Source organism: Wyeomyia smithii, chromosome 1 (assembly GCF_029784165.1).
Source record: "Wyeomyia smithii strain HCP4-BCI-WySm-NY-G18 chromosome 1, ASM2978416v1, whole genome shotgun sequence".
In the NCBI taxonomy this organism is placed as follows: Eukaryota; Metazoa; Arthropoda; class Insecta; order Diptera; family Culicidae; genus Wyeomyia; species Wyeomyia smithii.
The window spans coordinates 119,813,284-119,834,213 of NC_073694.1; the positions used below are offsets into that span (position 1 = coordinate 119,813,284).

The window sequence follows — 20,930 nt, forward strand, 5'->3', positions numbered from 1 at the left end:
TGCTGTACTTTTCTAGACTAATTTCTAGAAAATCTGATATGGACTTTCGCGGAGATTTCGACCTTTCCGACGAGAGTGCTTGTGGAGCCTCCGGTCCTACCGAATCGGCTAAACAAATATTTCCATATAAGCGTTTTGCGAGTGTTGGGGAATAAACAAAACAAAGATTTTTTATGACAACTCACAATTCATTTTTGTGGTTTTTCTGAAGCAGAATATGAACAGGTTTGTCGTTTTTGGCATCAAGGAAACCGACCAAAAAGGAGGAATTCTGAAAGACCATAACTGTCGCCTTAATTATATTGGGACTGGAGGAGAACTTAAGAGGCCAGAACAATAATGTTCCTTGAAGACACTGAACTAAAAACGTTCAAAATGCTGGGGTGACATTGCGCATTTCGTTTCGAGCAACTCGAACAAAACTAAATGATCGCTGGGGGCGTTATATTTCGTTTTTCGTATTTTTCGACTTTGCGGGTTAGATGAGCCGCAGGACAAATGACAATGACTGCTCCTTTTAAGCTTGAAGCATAACTGGCAGTATGTCACCTACTCGAAAATAGCGAAAACCGTTTGAATCGAGCTGCGAAATGTCACCCAATATCCTCAAAACCCAAACCAAGTTTGAAGAACTGCAAGATTTTGAAAGATTGATGAGACGAAAACGGAAGATGAACATCTACGCGATCAAATATTTTTCGCTATCCTCCGAAACCCTACTTGTAGCAGAAATTTTAGATCATACCAATCCATCCTGAGAAATGTCATTGACGCTCGGGTCAAACCGTCAAATCCATAAAGTCTTTTGGATATAAAGTGTCTTTCCAAAGTAATCGTTTAATGTGCGTAAAAATTAGCGAATTTCCGTTTGTTAAATATTGAGTGTTTTTTATTATAACAAGTCTCATTATCTGATAGCATGGGGTATTGAATTGTTGACAGTGTGACAGATGTCAGCGGTTTAAAACAACAAGATATACGACACCGGTGCGGAGAACGAAAAGTTGGTCTATATTAGCTAGTGCTATTCAGGTTTCGCTGGTGTAAATCTAGTATAAAGCTGTTTCAAAAATAGACCACCGCTGAAGATGCCCTTAGATCTTTACTCAGTTACTTAGTTGTTCCACTTTTTAGGAAAATGCGTCAAATCTCACTCATTTTAGAGTTATTTTTCCCGAGCGTGTTGAAAATTTTGACATTAACAATTTCAAACTGTGGACCCTTCGTTTATGTCGTTTTCGTTTTTGCGGTGTAGATACCCCGCGGACTACACTTTGTCCTAACATCAGGTTGAATTTTATTTATTTTATTTTGTTATTTTGTCATTTTTCAGTAAATTGGCAAATTTTTCGTACAGCAGCACAAACGCGATAAAAGACAATGACGATAATGACCAAAACAAAAGTGACAGCTACCTCTGGTATTATACGCACACCATTGCAACTGCTCGGAAAGTGTTTTTTTTTTAAGCTGCAAAGTGTAGTCCGGGACGGGATAGTCCTGCCGTAAAAACGAATTCGACATTAATTTCTCGTGAGCCGGCTGAAATTCGCCATATTGTATTTATGTTCTTCGATATAAATAACAGAAGACACGTGTAGTGAAAATTTTTTACATTTTTGTCGTTATTTCAATATTAAATAGCAGTTTCTCTTTATTAATTTTTTGCAACAAAGGTGGTTTGCTAACGCGAGAAGGAAAATAGTAAGTAGTGATGCTATATTTTTGTTATTTTATGTGATAGTGGGCGCATAAAGTCGTACTATTTTGGTTTATTTCAACTACTTTCGAGAAACAAAAAACATATTTGTCGCCTAAACAAACTATCAGAAATTATCAGGTGTTGCCTGCTCACCGCTTGTGAATTTTTTGGCTTTTGGTCGATTTGTTGTACTCTAAGAAACAGTATTATAATAAAAGTAGACAACAACTGCAATGTTATCGACGCAACAGTAAACACATGTGATATCCTACATATTTATTTTGACGTGATTTTTACAAATATGTTGCCCGTTCAAAATATAGAAAGCTAAAATGATTTTTTGCGTAGTAACAATTACTTAATCAAAAAGTAAACAAATATGTTCATAAGGTGGCCTATCCCTATCTAACTCCTGATTAAAACAGGTAATGAGCGAAAACCGTTTCTAAATCAATTCCTGGATAGCGCAGTTCTCCAAAGAGTAAGATTTCCCAGAACCATTTCTGATTTATTTGTTCGTCTATTGGTTGGCTATGGTTGTTGTTAATCTATTTTGTCACACCGTATGTACTATTGTCAATTAATGTATTTTTGGATCGTGCAGTTCTTGATATAGGATGTGTTTTAGAATAATAATCTTAGACTCGAAGATTTACCAAAATAATTTCGGTGCATTGTTTTTCTACATTGATTCATTTTAGCCAATCCAGTCGAATACGAAGGCAAAACCATGATGAGTAGAACAAAAAGTAGATCATTCAGAGTCATACCAATAGCCTGCTAATTTTCCATGGTAACTGATCAATATCAAGAGAAAGCTGACGATTCTGCAGACTTGAAATGATGAACTATTCTTAAATTGTTTATAAAAAAAGTCACAATCTTGACACAGCACAAAATATTTTTACAAAATGAAAAATGCTTTTGTTGATAAAATGTTCAGATAACCATTGCTGGGATGGTGGTATTGACGAGAAATGCAATAAAAATATATATGACCTATTGAGGTTATAATGGACATTTGAATTAATAACGATAGATTTTCAATAACTGGTTTCTGACTATATTTTATCAGTCGTCTTCATTATCGATGATTACATCAAATAACTAGAAATATTTGTGTCACTTGTAATACCTAGCATCTGGTGATAAAAAGATAATTTCTCATAGCAACCGTATTTTTGTACTTGGATGCTGCCTCGCTATTTCTTCAGTATGAATTTGAATCTTAACTGATATCACTTTTCGAATGTGTTCTCTTGGTACCGTGTCGCACATGTTTGCTGCAAAAGTTCTGTAAACCCATAGTTTTAAAATATAAATAAAATTTCAATGAAACCTAATTAATATGTATTACTTTTCCTGACACAGGACATCTGCATTTCATTATGGTGATGATTGGACGACCATCATTGCTTTTAACGCTACCAGGATTAGCTATCATCGTCGGGTTGGTATGGTTCCGTCGTAAAAAAATCTTTGGTATAGACACCGGCGGTACAAATTGTGTTTCGGATAAATGTGATCAAAAATTGGATTCTGCAGATGAAAACTGCACAATAAACGTAAAGCACACCGACTCATTGCAAATATCTCATTCATGCATGACAAATGAGTTCGGCAAAAGCCAGTCTTTATCCTCATCGTCCTCTTGCAGTGGAAAATCGGCCCCAATAGATATTGTACCCAATACTAGAAGTCCGCCGAAGATTTCTGATCAACAGTTTGATGTAGAATTATTGAAGCTGAAAATTGAAGAATCCGATATGAAACATCTACGTTTGATTGAAGAACAAGATGATTATTCTAGTTTGGAATCGGTAGCAAACTTACCACGAACGGCAGAACGTTATCAAAATTTCAAAAAAATTGACGAGTCTTTCAAATCTACATTGGAACCAGTGATCGTCAAAGCTAGCATAGCAGCGAAAATTTCTCCAAAAACTTCTTTTGCTACTTCTAAATCACCACCATCGCCAGAAATAGAGTGTTTGAACATGGTTGAAAATGCTGTTGTTTTAGATAACGCAGATTTTGGAAATTTCCTCGGTAGTGAATCAAACGCTGAATATACAGTGCAAAATGACTGTCCTAATAATAATGGAGCAGTTGATCAACGGTTGGAAAACAATGGACACTCCACGGCAACAAGTCCACCGCTTAGTTTGTGCAGTTTACACTCAGGAGACTCTGGAAAAGGATCTAGTCCGCCTCAGTCTGAATGTGCTCCAACTACTAGTTACGAATTCCTGTTGCCAACATATTTGATAAACAGAATGCTTGGTCGCAAAGCAAACTTTGTGCAAATAATAAAAAATAAATCCGGAGTGAACATACTCATCAAACGTAATCCTGGCACCCATAAAACAAAGATCTGTTCTCTAAAAGGAACGCAGGTTGACATAGATAATGCCTTGGCGTTAATTCGAAGGAAGTTTCCAGAGAAAAGATTTCCCGTACTGACTTTACAGCGAGTTGATGTTGGACAGATCGAAAAGGTTTTATCGTTACCGCTACTTAACACAACATGTTTTAATGTATGTATATTGTTATGAGCCCAAACAACGTTCTGAATATATTTTTTACTTATAAAATTGTTTTACAGTTGCAATTGGTCGAAGGAATTAACAACGATGTTTCAATTAGTTCAATTATCACAGGAGGTCATGTTTTTTTACAGCAGCCGCTTCATCCAACGTTCCCATTATTGAACACAATGCAACAATGTATGATACAAAATTACAATATGATTGAAGCTCCTTCGCTACCTGAAATCACTGATAATGCAATTTGTGTTGTTATGGTTCAGGGAAGTTGGTACCGCGTTCAGATTGTCTCACATGACAAAGAGGGCCAACGTTGTTTAGTCAAATATCTAGATTACGGTGGCTTTATCAGTGTTGCAACTTCCGGTTTGAGACAGATACGAGCTGATTACATGGGAGTTCCATTTCAATCCATTGAGTGTGTGCTGTCCAATGTGAAACCTAAGGGTAATTTCCAACAATTCAAATTATGTTCGCTTTTTACATTGTGTGTTTTGTATAGGAGATTCAGGCTGGTTACCCGAGGCAAGCGAAATTTTACATAGTTTGTCCAAAGGCTTAATACTTCAGGCTCAAGTAGCAGGATACACAGCAGAAGGTCTGCCGGAAGTCTACTTGTTTGCTTCGATAGCTAGAGATGTAAGTGATGTTTTATCTTCTAAGGGACCATACTTGACGTAGCATTTATGGGGGGAGTGGAAATATCATTTTGTGTCGAGGGGGGGGGGGGTTTGTAGTAAAATCGACGTAGCATTTTTTCAAAAGACAGATTTTTTTTTGCAGGAAATATGTATACTAAAAATACACTAAAACATTGCACAAAGTATTGCAGCGAGATCTGTCGAAATGTTTTTTATCTGTGGCATTCTGAAATCTTCTAAAAGCTCTGCTACATAAACAATCACTTGGATTTCCAAACACACAATCTGTTTTGAATAAAAAAATCGTTGCGTTAATTCGAAAATCCGCGTAAAAAACCACGTAATTCAAAAATCCGCGAAAAATAAACCAGCAAGAAGGGCTTTGAAAAACCCGAGACGCTCTAGAACCAGTATTTATAATTGTCCTCTTTTACGTTCATTCCGGATCTTTCCGAGGGCGGTGGGTATTTTTTGGACTAAGTCTTCTACTAGATAAACACTTAAACGTTTCTGGTTCCAAACCCACGTTAATTCGAAAATTTGCGAAGTTTTTGAATTAGCGCGGTATTGCGTAAAAAACCGCGGTAATTAAAAATCAACATAAAAAACCGCGTATAAAAAAACGCGTAAAAAAACCTGACTGTTCTTGTGTTTTTGATTGTTTTTCCAGAAGCGGAAAGGGATTATTCGAATGCTACGTTTTTTTTTCAGAGGGCGGGGGGGTTAGGTTTTGTGATCAAATGCTACGAGGAGGGGGAAAAATCTTTGAATAAATGCTACGTCATTTAGGTATGTGCCCTAATTCTAATATATTTATTTATGTGTTTATTGAAAATTTTTCTCATCTCGGTAAAACCCCAACCACTGATTAAATTTGGTGAAATTGTTTGCCAATGCAAGTATTTTCTAGGTCCCCGTGGTTCTGTGGTAAGCGATGTCGGTCAGCTAGCTCTCCCACGCGGTTGTGATATCGGGTTCGATTCCCGATCAGGTCGAGGAACTTTTCGAGCTGGAAATTTTCTCGACTCAGCACTGGGGCACGGTGTATCGTTGTACTTATCCTACAACATGCAAAATGTGCCGAAAACAATATCGATAACGAATTCTCTCAACTAACCTAGTTGATCGAGATCGCATTAGCCCCCCAGGCTAGCGTGCGATATTGTATTGTTAAGTATTTTTTAGAACATTAGCAAAGTAATTCGATTCGTCGTAAACCACACACTTAAATTATCTCGGCAAACTTCTCAACAGGTGATCGAGCTCGGCGAAGTTTTAAACAGGGGGCTCTTGTGGCTGTCAAACTCCATACATTTTTCATCTACCACTTATTGATTCTGGTACCCACTTTTTGGTTGGTTTGTCCTAAACAGTTGAAATAAAGTCAACGTAACATGATTGTTCTCGAAAAATACGATTATAGATGTGAAAAATCGAAACTCAACGCTTGTTTTCAGTACAATTTGCACTTTCAATGAATAAGATATTTTGTGTAAGCATTTTAAATGAAATTTCGACACCATGATGAATTCATGATTGGTAGGCAAACGTTGACGTTTATACTCCCCTGGTTTTTAACAAATGTCAGCAATATATTTCGACGAACATTCAGCAAATATATCGATCTACCGTAAACCAGCATGAATTGACATTTTGTTTGCGATGTTCTTGAAATTATCAGCTGTTGAGTTCTCGGCAATAAAATCTAAGTGTGCAATTGCTCAGTTGTCAGTTGCTTTGCCGAAATTCTGGGAAATATTGCCGAAAACTTTTAATATCTCACCAGATCACCATGCATTGCGATGATTGTCGAGGGACGAAAAAAATATTTCAAATAGGGTATCAGACTACTTCGTTAGCGGTTTGCTCGGGCTGGTTTTACACTAGACTGCTGCATTAAACATACCAAAGCAGTCCGATACCCTAAACATTCCAATCATCAGAGCCAGGTTGGTGGATCTAAGAAACGAACATTTTTCTCGACATCTTCGCTCCAATGAATCCAAAATATCTGCTGATAAGGTGTTAGCTATCATCAAGTGCACCAAGAATATGAAGGCCGTAGGTGTCGATGAGGTCCTCAACCTTGAGTTAAAAACTTGAGCGAGAATTTTTTTGGCAGCGACCTTTAATAAGTGTCTGGAGCTCAGCTACTTTCCGTCTCGCTGGAAGTTAGCCAAAGTGAACCCCATCCACAAACCCGAAAGGCGTCGTACACAAATTACGTAACGCTAAAAATCTAGATTTCAGACCCCTTCCCCCCCTATGTGACGATTGGTAACTACCAGAGCGGGGGCCAATTACATAACGCATTAAGGCGGGGAGGGGGGTTGAGTCTGCGTTTCTTACTGTTACGGAGGAGGGAGGGGTAGTAGAGACAGTTACGTAACTGTGATGTTTGCTCGAAATTGAAAATTTCGAAAGGGGGTCAGGCTGATCAGCGTTACGTAATTTTAGGAGGGGAGTCATGTCGAACGTTACCAATCGTCACATAGAGGGGAGGGGATCTGAAATCTAGATTTTTAGCGTTACGTAATTTGTGTACAACGCCCTACAGCTAGCGAAAAATGCATCATGAAAAACGATTTCAAATTCTTTTGAACAAGCACAAAGAGAAGTTATGCCTTTGTAATTCTCTACATTGCGTTTGTCACCTTTTTTGTGCACCGAAAACATGGTCGATATCACAGTGCAACAAAAATTGACTTTTTTGAAGTAGAATACTTCTCTCAGAAAGTTCGGCTACATAGGGATGTGAAATGAAAATCTGAAAACGGAAAAAGGTGAAGAGTATGTCCAATTTCAAATGCTAAAAAATCGGTTAGTATTCGATGGATTTCCTTCGTTCTTGCAGCAATAGATTGGAAAATCTTCTAAGATTCTTCCCAAAAGAAGATAATTGTAATTTTATTATTCACATCAGTGTTGCGAAGCTCGCACTCTTTTAACCTGTACTATTCACACGCGAGCATTCCTTTGTACTACCACACACGCATGAGTATTCTCATACCGATTCCTACCACACATCTTCGCCCGCACGGCAGCGTTGCTTCGAGAACGTGTGGTAGCCAATCAGCCATCGTTTGCACTCGCATACTCGTACTCGCAGGTGGTACTTTATTCGCGATCATGCCACGCCATCATGCCATCATGCCACGGTGAAACAAAGACGATGTATTGACGGGAGTGCGAGTTGGATTTTATGCACACGAGGCGCTAGGTGCTACGTGAACGAGTAGAGCGATCGTGTTTTGCTTTCCACTCACACACCAATCGTATCCATCATTGCGTTGATGGCATGAAATAATATTTCATTCAGGGATACGCTACCAGATGTGCAGATTTGTCTGCAAAATGCAGATTTGAAGAGATCGTTTGCTGATTTATACAAATATCCATCAGTATTGTCTGTAACTTGAGTACTCGAAACTAGAATTGTTTGCACTCTCCAACGTCACTCTTTCTGCGGCATCAACTTTAGTGCCTATATAGAGAGCATTTTCCAGATAAGTCCATGAATTAACCTCGTTTCGTACAAGGTTGGACACAGCCAATATCGATAACTTAATGGAAATGTGTTTCGAACCAATTAAAAACCTGACAAAGTTTCTCTTCTAACTTGTTACGCAACGATACATTTAAGTAAATGTTTTTATCACAAATGTTTCTCTGGTTTGAATTTATGCGATTAAAACATTGTTTTTAGTTCTGTAACATTTCGTCTTTTTTTGACCGACACTGAATGACATGTTGAGCCCGGTTTGCTACGAGCTAGACATTTCATAATTTATTTCAAGCAAATAATTGAAACAATTGTTTTGATACCTTTCCTTATTTTTTTACAAACGCACTCATTTTTATGAGTCGAATGTCTACAGGGTTAAGTGTGTCAGTTGATGGGCAAATGTGTGTTGATATCAATATTATTTATTTAGGTTTAACAATTACATTGAATGTTTAATAGTGTTAGCGAATATTAACTATCAAAGAACTTACAAAAAGTTGTTTGTTAAAAGAGTAACTATTTTTTAAAATTAGTCCATTGAACCATATTAGCACAGACACCTGAAACTTAAATAGTTTTCATATTTAAAATAATTGAATAATTAAATGTCATCAATTCGATATTTTGGACCTGAACAAATACCGGTACTGTGCATGAAAAAATGATAACTGTAAAATGACGGCATATGACATGCTGAACCCCAATGACAAATTTTGCACACTCTATCCTGTATCTATAAATTCAATTTGGAGACGACTTTTGTAGCTCACATATGTATTTATAGAATAGACATCAAAATACTTATATCGTTATAAATAAAAAAAAAAAAAAAAAAAAAAAAATATATATATATATATATATATATATATATATATATATATATATATATATATATATATATATATATATATATATATATATATATATATATATATATATATATATATATATATATATATATATATATATATATATATATATATATATATATATATATATATATATATATATATATATATATATATATATAAAACACGCAGAATTTCGGATTCGAAACTGCCGTGCAAATTGAAATTTATAACTGTATACAACAATAATACAACTAACTTAATTGCTAACTTATTGGCTATAAAGAGAGCTTATCGTAGCAATTGAGGATTGCAACGATTTTTGTCGAAAATTGTTAATAATTTTATTTGACATAGCTTCTAATGGTTCAACACCAGTAAGTCTATGTAATTCGAGTGTACCAAACCAAGGAGGACGCTTCAAAATCATTTTCAGAATTTTATTCTGAATCCTTTGGAGCGTTTTCTTCCTTGTTGAACAGCAACTTGACCAGATCGGTACAGCATAAAGCATTGCTGGTCTAAAAATTTGTTTGTAAATCAAAAGTTTGTTCTTCAAACAAAGTTTAGAATTCCTGTTAATGAGAGGATAATCTTCGCGGAACTTGATAAAATAATAGCAAGGTTCACTTTAAACAATAATAAAATGAAAGTTGACCTAAGTTTTCAAAACTGCGATTTGAAATAAATATTTTATTTAAACTCCAAGTTCAAGTTTACTTTCTTTCCTATTAACAATACAGATACAATTATATAATTCATCAAAGAAAAACCGTCGAATGACGGAGAACCCTTAAAGTTCATTATCCAAAACTCCTATACAAAATGCTGCTTTATAATCTATAGAGATACCCGCTCGAAAAAGGTATGAAAATTAATTGTTTATGCGCAAGAAGTTTTGATTTAATAGTGGTACTTCATCAGTTAACCGAATAGTGTAGCTCTTTCTTTTCGCGCACCCACATGCTACACATTCGAAGACACTCCTTTCCCGTAGTTGGCGAGCATGACCAGAAGGCAAACTAAAAACATTTTCTCTTTTTTGCGATGAGCAATTGGTCAATTATTCATTCTCACATCTACTGGAAGTAATAACTGAATTTTTAACAAAATTGCTCTTGGTTCTCACTCGAAACACAATATATGACATTGCAACGCTAGCCTTTATGAACCAAAACATAGAAATTATATTTTCAAAAGACAGATGAAATATCGCTCGATAATGTAAACTAGATTTGCAATATTTTCTACTAGTTTATTTTTTGAAAATAATTCGCATCGTGTAATAACACAACAGCCGGTTAATGGAATTAGCAGCAGTTTTAAAACGAATCACGAAGCTCGTTCTGTTTGTACCTGGGATATGAATCATCGTGTTTACTCTATCATCCAGCCACACGCACTCGCACTTGCACTCGCGAGTGCTAGCGTTCAAGAATCCGGTGTGCACAAGCGAGAACGAGTATTGATGTGTACACTCGCGCACGGCGCAAGCATCAGCCACCCGCGAAATATTTCTTTCCTTTGTGAACTGTTCGTAGCGGCCGGCAGAAGAGTGAGAGTAAGGGGACATACTTCTCATATTCACATGGGAATGAATAGGACACAGCTGCTTCTCACTCTCTTAGCAACACTGCTTTCACTACAGTGAAACCTCCAGGAGTCGATATCGGAAGGACCATCGACTCATAGAATAAATTTTTGAAGACGTCAATTATTCATGCAATAGATTGCATAGAACTGTGTGCACTATTTTTTATCATTTTAAACTTAAGATATTATTCAATTTTAGAAGCAACAGGTGTCTAGAGTCAATACATGTTGCTTCGCGAATCGATCCGGACCGATTGTTTCCGATATAGCTGCAAATTTGTTTGATATTGATAGAGATTTTATTCTATGATATTGATTGATCATTAAAAATCACAATTCCGAAAAAAAATTCTTCAAAAATGTCAATGTGTAAAATATAATGTACTGAAAAATGACACGTTTTATAGAAATACTGTATTCGACAATGTTATAGATAGTTAAATTGCAGAAAAAATATACCATGCCATTTTTATACCATACCATATACCATATACCATATATCATACCATTTTTTGATAACAAGTGTCAAAATATGCCAATGTTAAAGTGAGAAAAACAAGAGTTGTGAGCATCTAATAATATTTCTTTATTAGAGAGGCTTTTAGGTGATTTGCTTCTGCTATTAAATGATTTCTTGCTGGACATAAATTTAGTTGGATAATGTTGAAGTAAGATATTTTGCTAACTGTAGAGCTTTCAGTATTATTGCCCTAGAGATTGTTGTTTCGTCTAATTTCGCTAACAAAAATCATTAAAATCCGATCTAGCCTATCACATTTTAACAACAGTCAGCACATTATTCCTTCATTTCTCAGTTTTCTTCATCTTCTGCGGGAATTGAAATTCCATTCACTCTTTCACGTTAAAAGAACTTAGAATTTGAAAACAACATTGACTCATGGAAACCAAACAACTAGCATAGTTACCATACGGGATTACGAGCGAAGGAGGTATCGAGTAATAGAAATATCGACTACTGGGAGTGAGTTTGTATGGAAAATCGAAGGGACTGAAAATATCATCGAGTATAGGAAAATATCGACTTCTAGAACAACTCATGGAAGTTTGACTGTATTGAAATCCACAAAGAAACAACGATTTTTGTTTTTAAAACATATTGTGTGTTTGGAAATCCAAGCGATTGTTTATGCAGTAGAGCTTTCAGAAGATTTCAGAATGCCACAGATAAAAAGATTTCGACAGCTCTCGCTGCAATACGTTGGACTATGTTTCAGTGCATTTTTAATATCCATTTTCCCTGTAAAAAATCAATCTTTCAAAATTAATGCTACGTCAATTTTAATCCAACCCCTCCCCCCCCCCTTGTCACCGCTCGTCACAAAACGATGATATCCCCCCTCCCCCCATAAATGCTACGTCATTTAAGTATGGTCCCTTACGGCGACCAGCTAGAACCCACCCTAAGAAGAAGAAAAAGATTCCTTTTGTGTAGGTTAGGCACTGTAAAAGTTATCGCGAGCATTTTTCAGAGCAAACTGAAGCACCACCAGATTCTCATCACCATCCTTCAACGCTTTCGATTTCATTCGTCTCACGTCAACTAGTGAGGAAGCAGATTCTATGAGTCCAAGTTGCTTACACATCGCATTAAAATATGCACTCAGATCCTCACCATTCATGTACGGGATACCACTGACGATTAACTCATTCCGGTTTTCAAGAGTTCTAGTCTCACAGTGTCAATTTTGCAATGTAAATCGTTACGCAAATCGTCAACCATTCCCCTGGTTTCAGCAAACTGATTCATTACGCAAGCATATTTTTCCACTTTTTCGACCCCCCCTCTCCCCATTGTAAGACATCGTAAGATTTTTTCACAGCTATTATTATAGATTTTTTGAAAATATTGCTCCATTCTGTTACTCCTTGTTCATATTCTTTCATATGATACCCAACTAAATGACATTTTCGATGAATTTTTATTACTTTTCGGATTAGACCAATCATACAATTCTTTTGCGCTTGTAATGGGATGTTCATATTCTTTAGCTAAACTTGCATTTCCTGCCATTCGTTTTGATATGCCACCAATTGCATCGCATGGGCCTTTAACATGAGAAGTCGCAAAAAATGCCACTCTGCATCGACGTTATATTTTGTTTTGAACTTCTAGTTTTGTTTTTTTCTATTTTTATATTGTGAGGCAGCTCCATCAGACATTAATATCGCTTTTTTCAACTCTATTATTGTTTTCAAAAAACTCATTAATTTGGCAATGAACACCTGAACCGCAACAGTATCATGATGGAGTACGATATTATGATGAAGCTGATATTCTTAAGTGTTCCAGATTCTGAATAGTAAACAACGAAGGGTGAATGGTGGCTTGACTATCATACACTACACGAATCACAAACTACACGAATCACAAATTGATAAAGACGTATTCAAATGAGCTTGACTGTTCAATATTTTTAATTTTGCAATAACGTTTTCGTTTAATTTGCGTAAGCTTGATGAGCATCGATGATCAGGAAAGGGTTTACAGCATTTGGGCTTGGTGTATTTCATTTTCACTCTATTCATCTTCACAAAATGCAAACTGTTACTAACACTTCTGGAGAAGTGCAATCGTATTTATATACGAAAACAGATATTATAGGTAACCCAGTAGTTATTGGTTGCGTACTTTACAAACAGTTATTATTAGTAAACAAGTAGGTAGTGTTGCACGACAAACATATTTTTTTTATAAAACATTCGGCAAGGGGGAACGTGTAGGTAGGCTAAGGTTTAGCGCTTGGGTTATTTATTCAATCGTTTTGTTGTCAAAGAATGAATTGTATATTTTTGATTAAGCATTCCAATGAACGTATGGTTTTTGCTGGAGAACCACGGACAAATTAAGAAAAACGTGTATTTTCCGAAATATTAATAATTTTTCGAGCTTAAATTTAAAATAACTTTTTGATTCAAAATGACTCTCTGCATCTTTTAAAATCATCAAAATACAAATATTTTGAAAAATGTTTAAATTTGAATTTTTATAAAAAAATTAATCTATCATAAAAAAATTATTTTTCATTTCTCCATCCTGGACTTTTTTTCAAAAGTTGCTTATTAACGTCAAGTTTCTTTAAAAAAAAAATTCAACTCTTTTTTTTTAAATTGAAATTCAATGTTTATTTTTAATTTCATTTGGTCAAAAAAAATTTTTTTTGTACAGTGTATATTAAATGCACCATATTTTTAATTCCCTACAACTCATTCTCAGACAGTCTTTCTATACAACCAACGGTTTCTGGGCTACAATGCTTCGAATAAAACCTATGCCAAAAGGCATACGCCCTTTTAGAATGTAACTCATGGGTGTAAAAAATCTCTCCACCTGTGAAAAATGCTCAGTTGGCTAAGCCAAATACGTGTGCAAAGTTTCATTCAAATCAAAAATGGTCGATATTCGACCATAGGTCATTTGGCGCGATCTTGCTCAACTGTTTTTATTACTGGTGGGAATTTTAGCAGGAACCAGTTTAAGTCTAACCCTTTTTTGCTTTGAGATGTAGGTGGTAAAACCTATGATAGTCGTAACTTAAATCAGTTTAAAATAAATTTGAATAGTCTGGGAAAAAAATTGAACATCAGGGAAAATGAGGGACACACACTGCAACAAATTGGTGAGTTTTTTTACCAGCAACCATCTATTAAGGACCTTTTGTGTTAGTTTTATTAGGTTTTTCTTTAAATATTTGGTGTATTGGACAAATTCGAATTTCTTCCAAAAAATGTTTCAAGATACCACTTGTATAACTTCTTACTTCGATCGATTCCACGCAAAAATAGTTGAAGATGTTATTTATAAAACACGGCCGCAAGGTTAATGTAGAATTACGACAGCCCGTCTAATGTCAATATATTTTTGTAATAGGTTTGGAAATACACTCGATTATAGTTAATCAATTTAATGGTGTTTCGGTATATTTCAGTGATAATTCTCTTTCAACTCTCTTTGAACAGAAGCGTTGATTTTAAATTGCCTTTTTCCAAAGACACTGGATGATTCTAGTTCTCATGTTATTTCTAGCTCCGCACACACTGCAAGTAAACAAACAGTACATAACAATAATAACACACGTTTCCGGCACACTCACAGCTATTAGCAGTGGCCGGAAAGGGTGAAGGTAAACGCAACGCGACAAATCCGGCCAAAACTGCTGACATGTTCGGACATGTTCAGCAATGTTTTACAGTGCTGCGGTCTGCCGGTTGGCTCGTATGGAACGTTGCGATCGAGTCGCCTTCTCAGCCTTGCGGCGCTGAAATCAGCTGTTGCTCCTCCAGTTCAACAAGGCTCTTTATTTAACAATAATACTATAATCAGCATCACAAAACCACAATTTTCCACATTTTGGTGGACGTATAGCTAGTTTTTCAAGGAATTGCTGTAAGAATGAAGAAAATCCTTTGAAAACTCTCTAAGTTTCAATTATTCGAAAATGGACAACTTTCGCGACGTTTTCGATGCTCTAGGTTTTCCAGTTTGTACATATGTAACTTGTAATTCTAAGCCAAAAGCAGTAAGCTAACCACCAAGAAATGCATTGTCTCTTTCATGATTTCTGTTTGCATGAAATAATACGGTGCAATATATGTATATAATTGTCATTTACGCAACATTCTTGTAGCGAAAATCAAACAAATTTCTGCAGAAGGTTTCAATTTTTATATCCAGTTTTCTCCAGTTTTTTATTTTGAATTCTTCCAGTTTTTCTTGAAAAAACGTTGGCATCGCTGGCTGCGGTACTGAGAATGCTGCACTTCTGTTATTCGCTGCCAGCCTGCACGATAATTTGGTGGTAGTTTTTCCAGCCAGCAACACGATACAATGTATAACTTTGTTTCCAACATTCATGTTTTAATTCAAGATTCATGTTTCGTACAATGAAATGTAAAATCTTTTTTAGTTTTAAGAATCTGGTAAAATGAGATAACAAAAAAAATGGTTGAGCCTTCAAACCTCGAGCTCGCTTTCAGTTCGTGATGATTTAAAAGGCTACACCCTTTTTTATATTAGATCATTCTATCAGATTCTTAAAACTGAAGAGATTTTACATTTCATTTCACAAAAATTACATATTGTATCGTGTTGCTGTTTGGAAAGAGTACCATCAATCTCTCGTGTCGGATGGTAGCAGTCAGCAGAAGTGCAACATTCTCAGCCCCACAACGGTATCTACCGCTGTTGCGTGTGGCATCCTGCGGCTGTGGCTGGGTGAAAACAACTAGCGCCAACGAAGGTACAAAACATGTTAACCAGAGACAAAGGTAGTGTAAGGTAAATTGAAATGTAAACTTGTTTTAATTCGAAGCTAATCACGAGCTCGCTTTCAGTTCTTGATGATTTGAAAGGCCCTTTTCAATGTTAGCTCATTCTACCAGATTCTCAAAAGCAAGAATTCAATATACACTTGTCGCAAGATTTTTATCAGCAACGTTTTAGCGTGAAGTAGAAAAATCCCAACTACACTAAAGTCGCTTTTTACGCGGGGGATACGTGCCGCGTAAAAAAACCGCGTAAATTCCGGAATCCGCGTAAAAAAAACCATGTAAATTCCGGAATCCGCGTAAAAAAACGCGTAAACTCCGGAATCCGCGTAAAAACCGCGTTAATTCCGGAATCCGCGTAAAAAGCGACCTTGGTGTACTTCAACTACATAATTTTGGGGTACCAAAAGGTGCCAAGGCTTATTTTGTATTTGTATTTGTATTTGTGAGGTATAGAAGGGGGCCAAGGGCCGGGTCACTGGTGTTATGAGGCACCATTCATGCTGTACCGGTGATAAGGGGATCAGCATCACAGGCTCAGTAACCAGCTGGTCAATTAAATTCTGTGTAAATAACTAGAATAACCCTGGGCAAGTTGCAAAAATACTGTCTTGTTAGGTTAGCATCTTGGCAAGACCCCTGAGTTATAACTAGTCAGTTAACTGCCGAAGGATAAGGAAAGGCAAGTATCTCTGAAGATTAATAAGTGTGTGTAAGTGTGAGTGCGTGTGTGTGTAAATGTATGTGCATCTGTTTGTTTGTTGAGTTTACTATGCTGAAAAACAATGATGATAATAATAAAAATAATGATAATAACAATAATAATCGTAACAATAAAATTAAAAAACGAACCTAATAATAACAACATATGCTTATCAATAAACAAAAACAGACATGATAAAATAATACTTAGCTTTGAAAACGAAGAACTGTGGTTCCTTGATCAAATTTCGCTGTGTTGGTGAATTCAATACATATCTAGACATCTAAACTCGAAATGTTATTATGAAACTCGGAATAAAAAATAAAATGAAAATATTGAAAAAAAAAACGAAAAGGGAAAATGAAACAGAATGTATATATGAACGATGTAGTTGATAAAGAAACCACGTACACGTTTGCTAAATAATACTACATACAACAATACAACTTTGCACATGGAACTAACAATAAAAAGTGAAGAATTTAATTTCACGCTTAACTACAGTTCATCCATGATTGCATAAGAGTCACACTACCAGAAAAAAGTAAAAGCATTTATTCGTTTTATCTAATAGGTAACGAAGTATCATGTGGGACTGTAATGCATTCATGGATATAGACAAGAAAAGAGTTTGCACTATGTGGTCTGGTCCACGTGTGAAAAAAATTCTTTAGTGTTAATTGATATTGTTAAGAAACTTTCTCACATAGGAGATTGCCGAGATCAGAGTAGGAAAGACTACAACATAGGTGTCTGACTCTCATCATCTCCCTTAGCTCCCATCCGCCACCCGGAAGCACGCGCCCTTGGGCTGTCAAAACTCTCATACAATAGTTTTGTGGCTCCATCTTAGGATTCCATAAAGCTATAAGAACCCGAGATAGGAGCTCAACCACCAAGCCCAGGGGGTACCAAAAGGTGCCAAGGCTTATTAAAATTAAATTGGAGATAAAAAATAAAAACCAATTTTAATATTGAAGCTTCATGAACCATACAAAATATTTCAAAAAATGTAATTAACTTACATATGTACGCTTATATAATTAAAAATAATCAAAAATAATTCTATTAAAACATGAAGGTTCAGTTGAAAACACTTTTTGATTCTGTTGTGTGCAATTTCAATGAATTTCTAGCTTAGATGTGCATTGTACCTCTCATCTGCTTTCGGTTACATTAACGAAAATGATAGGAGTAAGATGAGTTATATGTATTAAAAAAAAAAAACGTGAAAATTTTCGAAAAGAGAAAAATATCGAAATGTTGATCAAACATCTTGATTTGAACAAGAAATAGTAGATTTAATCACTCGTTATTCAAATGATCTGAATCCATGTATTTGTTAATAATGTACGTAGTTCTACTTCAGTTATGCGGTCGTGTTTTGGATACAACCTCCTACTTTTTTCTGAAGAACAGTTCGATAATATCGACTCTGATAATGTTCACATTCCATTCTTGTTCATAGAACTATTGACTCCACTCGTTGGAACAAATCTGCCACCCATAGTACTATTTTATAATTAAACGAAAAAAAGCAACTTAGGCGTCTTTTTATTTTATTTTCTGCAAGGTATAAAAGCTGCATCTGCGGTTTTATTTATAAAAGACAAACGGAAAGTGAAATGATGATTCTCTATCCCCAATACACCCTCTATTTTTAATAACCGCATATCGAGTTGAAGTCGTTTTGGAATTGGCCCTGACGACTCTGCTGATATTTTTCTGGTTTTTGCTTGCGAAAGTGAAGTAAGGAAATATTTTTGCTTCTGTTTTCACATATAAATTGTCAATTGCATATGAGAACTCGCGTAGGTGCGAACAGCCATAAAAATCTCCTTTACTTGTGTCAGGACACTCAGGCTCAATATCACGAAAATTATTGTTTATATAAAACTATACATAAATTAGTCCATTTACACCCTAATTACCCAAATATATGATAACTAAATCTTGTCATCTTTTCATTTTTAGAACGTCATATTTATAAACCAAGAGTTGGTAGCTCGCAACCTGGCAGTGTGGGTGGAATAAACAAAGGTTTGTCGTCATTGGCTGATTATTGTGTAAGTAGCAATAAAACATAAGTAACACATATGAAACACAGGATTGAAAATTAAGTTGACAGTACTGACCAAACAGAAGCAAAATGAACAACTCTAAACGTTTTGATATAAACAGAAATATATAATTAGCAACTAAAAATGACAAAACAGAATCAATTCTAGATACTTATAGCTAGGTAAGAGTTTTTGTTGATAAAACCGTCAAATTGTTTTTTCAAATGCAGTAAAAAAATTAAAACCCCGATTTGATAAAATAAGCTTAATTTCCAAATTTCTAACTTACATAAAATCAATTAAATGAGTGTTTAATATTAGGTTTGTTTATTTTAGTCGTAAAAACTAGTTTACTTGTGAATTTAATGGTTAGAATACTCTTTACTAAATCATCATAAAGCATTTCTGTTTTTGTTTCGCATAATATATTAAAATGGCAATTCCGGCAAATATCGCTTATCATAGACTAATCAATAAACAGTTATGTGCACTGTTTTCTTGTTATCTGACTGCCAGTTGTAAATAAAAATTTTTATAGTCAGTTTGAAAATGCTATATTGTGAAGTAAAGTGGCAGTGAAAAACGAAGGTTTTCATACCAAATAATCTATCGTCTAATTTCGAGTGGAGCCGATTTTAGTAAAATTTGTGTACGTATTTGGCGTACATACGTAATGTTTTTAGGCCCAAAAGTTTTCTTGGTTATTCTAACAAAGCGTATGTAATATGGTATACACTTTATTTGAAGCATTGTGGTTCAAAAACTATTGTTCGTGTAAAAACTGTCTAAGAATGCGTTGTAAGGGACTAATTATGCTTTGTGAAAATAATATACATTGCAGAAAAGTTTTTTAAAAAAAATTGAAATAAACACCAAATTGTGTTTAAAATAAAAAAGAGTTGAATTTTCCTTTTTCTATTTTTTTTTGTGAGAAACTGAAGTTATAAAAAATGGTAATGTGTCCAAAATAAAAACATATCTGAAAGATTTTTCTTAATGTTCACATCTCTTTTTTCATTTTCAACATTTTTGAAAATAATCGTATTCCGGTAATAATGAATGAATTTAGTAGTTATTTCAAATCTTATAACACAGTGCAACAAAAATGTACTTTTTCTTCTGCGTTGGCTTCTATGTATGATTTTTTCATGTATTCTGACGCAAAAAAATCCCTGAGTTTGAACACATTTCGTCTTAAGGAGCAACAGTGGTGGCGCCATTTTGAATTTTTGAGAAACCAGGAATTCGATGTTTTTTCGACGCCATTTTGTTTTAAGGCCAAATATCAAAATTTAAAGAGTTTATCCACATATTAGCATTTTCTTACCCATTTTCAAAAAAAAAAACAGATCTTGAATGATACAAAAACTGAGCTTAAAACGGTGATTCTACGAAAAGGTTTTGGCATGGTTTTAGTATCTATATTACAGAAAGCGAAATAATATCGAGTATGTACGAGCATTAATGCTAATGCGCTCATATTTAAAAGTGGTAGTCAAATTATGTCTTCAGGGTGGCCACTCTACCGGGAAAAACGGGAAAAGTGGGAAAAAGCCGGGAATTTGAAATCATCGGGAAAAAATGGTAAAACCAGGAAATTAGGCTTCACGCCGGGGAAATCATCCTCCTTCATGTCCGTTTCATTTGTTCAACAATTTCTGAGGAGATGTCAACATGAAAACCTGTTTTTTTTGCACGATGACCTAACTAGCATGATTCTGCCGGTTATGAAGGAACTGGTTGTTGGTTTCAGCCAAATTCGACAGCGGCTTCCCAGCAATGGGTTCCTGCGTAAAATAAAATCAAGCTTGCACAGGCGGATAGACATAGTTTACTGTTCCGTAACCTATTTTGTCAGATTTTTAAAGAAAATGTTCTAACGTTCTCCTCTTGCATATCCTATCCCCTTTTAACGTTGCTCAGTTTTAAATCAGATGGAATCAGATAAATTTTGATTGCTCGGGATTGCGCGGGAGGCGTATTGAAAGTTCTTGTGAAAAGTGTTCGACATCGGATCGGGTAGAATCCAATCGAAAGTCAGATAGG

The 20,930-nt window shown here is 35.4% G+C and overlaps 1 protein-coding gene across 1 annotated transcript; it reads left to right on the forward strand.

The window, feature by feature from the left end:
* Window positions 1–1,228: 1,228 nt before the first annotated feature.
* Window positions 1,229–19,793, forward strand: LOC129717606 (A-kinase anchor protein 1, mitochondrial). Its single transcript, XM_055667634.1, has 5 exons — window positions 1,229–1,704; window positions 3,074–4,239; window positions 4,308–4,695; window positions 4,751–4,887; window positions 18,799–19,793. Exons 2-5 carry the CDS (start codon window positions 3,091–3,093, stop codon window positions 18,856–18,858), a joined length of 1,734 nt encoding a protein of 577 aa, XP_055523609.1. The 5' UTR covers window positions 1,229–1,704; window positions 3,074–3,090; the 3' UTR covers window positions 18,859–19,793.
* Window positions 19,794–20,930: the final 1,137 nt, after the last annotated feature.

What these genes read in the sequence shown, in the direction of transcription:
- LOC129717606 (XM_055667634.1), top strand. Translation starts at nt 3,091, where the DNA reads ATGGTGATGATTGGACGACCATCATTGCTTTTAACGCTACCAGGATTA. An exon ending in TTAACACAACATGTTTTAAT is followed by an intron (nt 4,240 to 4,307) that starts GTATGTATATTG and finishes ATTGTTTTACAG; the next exon opens with TTGCAATTGGTCGAAGGAAT. An exon ending in TTGCTTCGATAGCTAGAGAT is followed by an intron (nt 4,888 to 18,798) that starts GTAAGTGATGTT and finishes TTTCATTTTTAG; the next exon opens with AACGTCATATTTATAAACCA.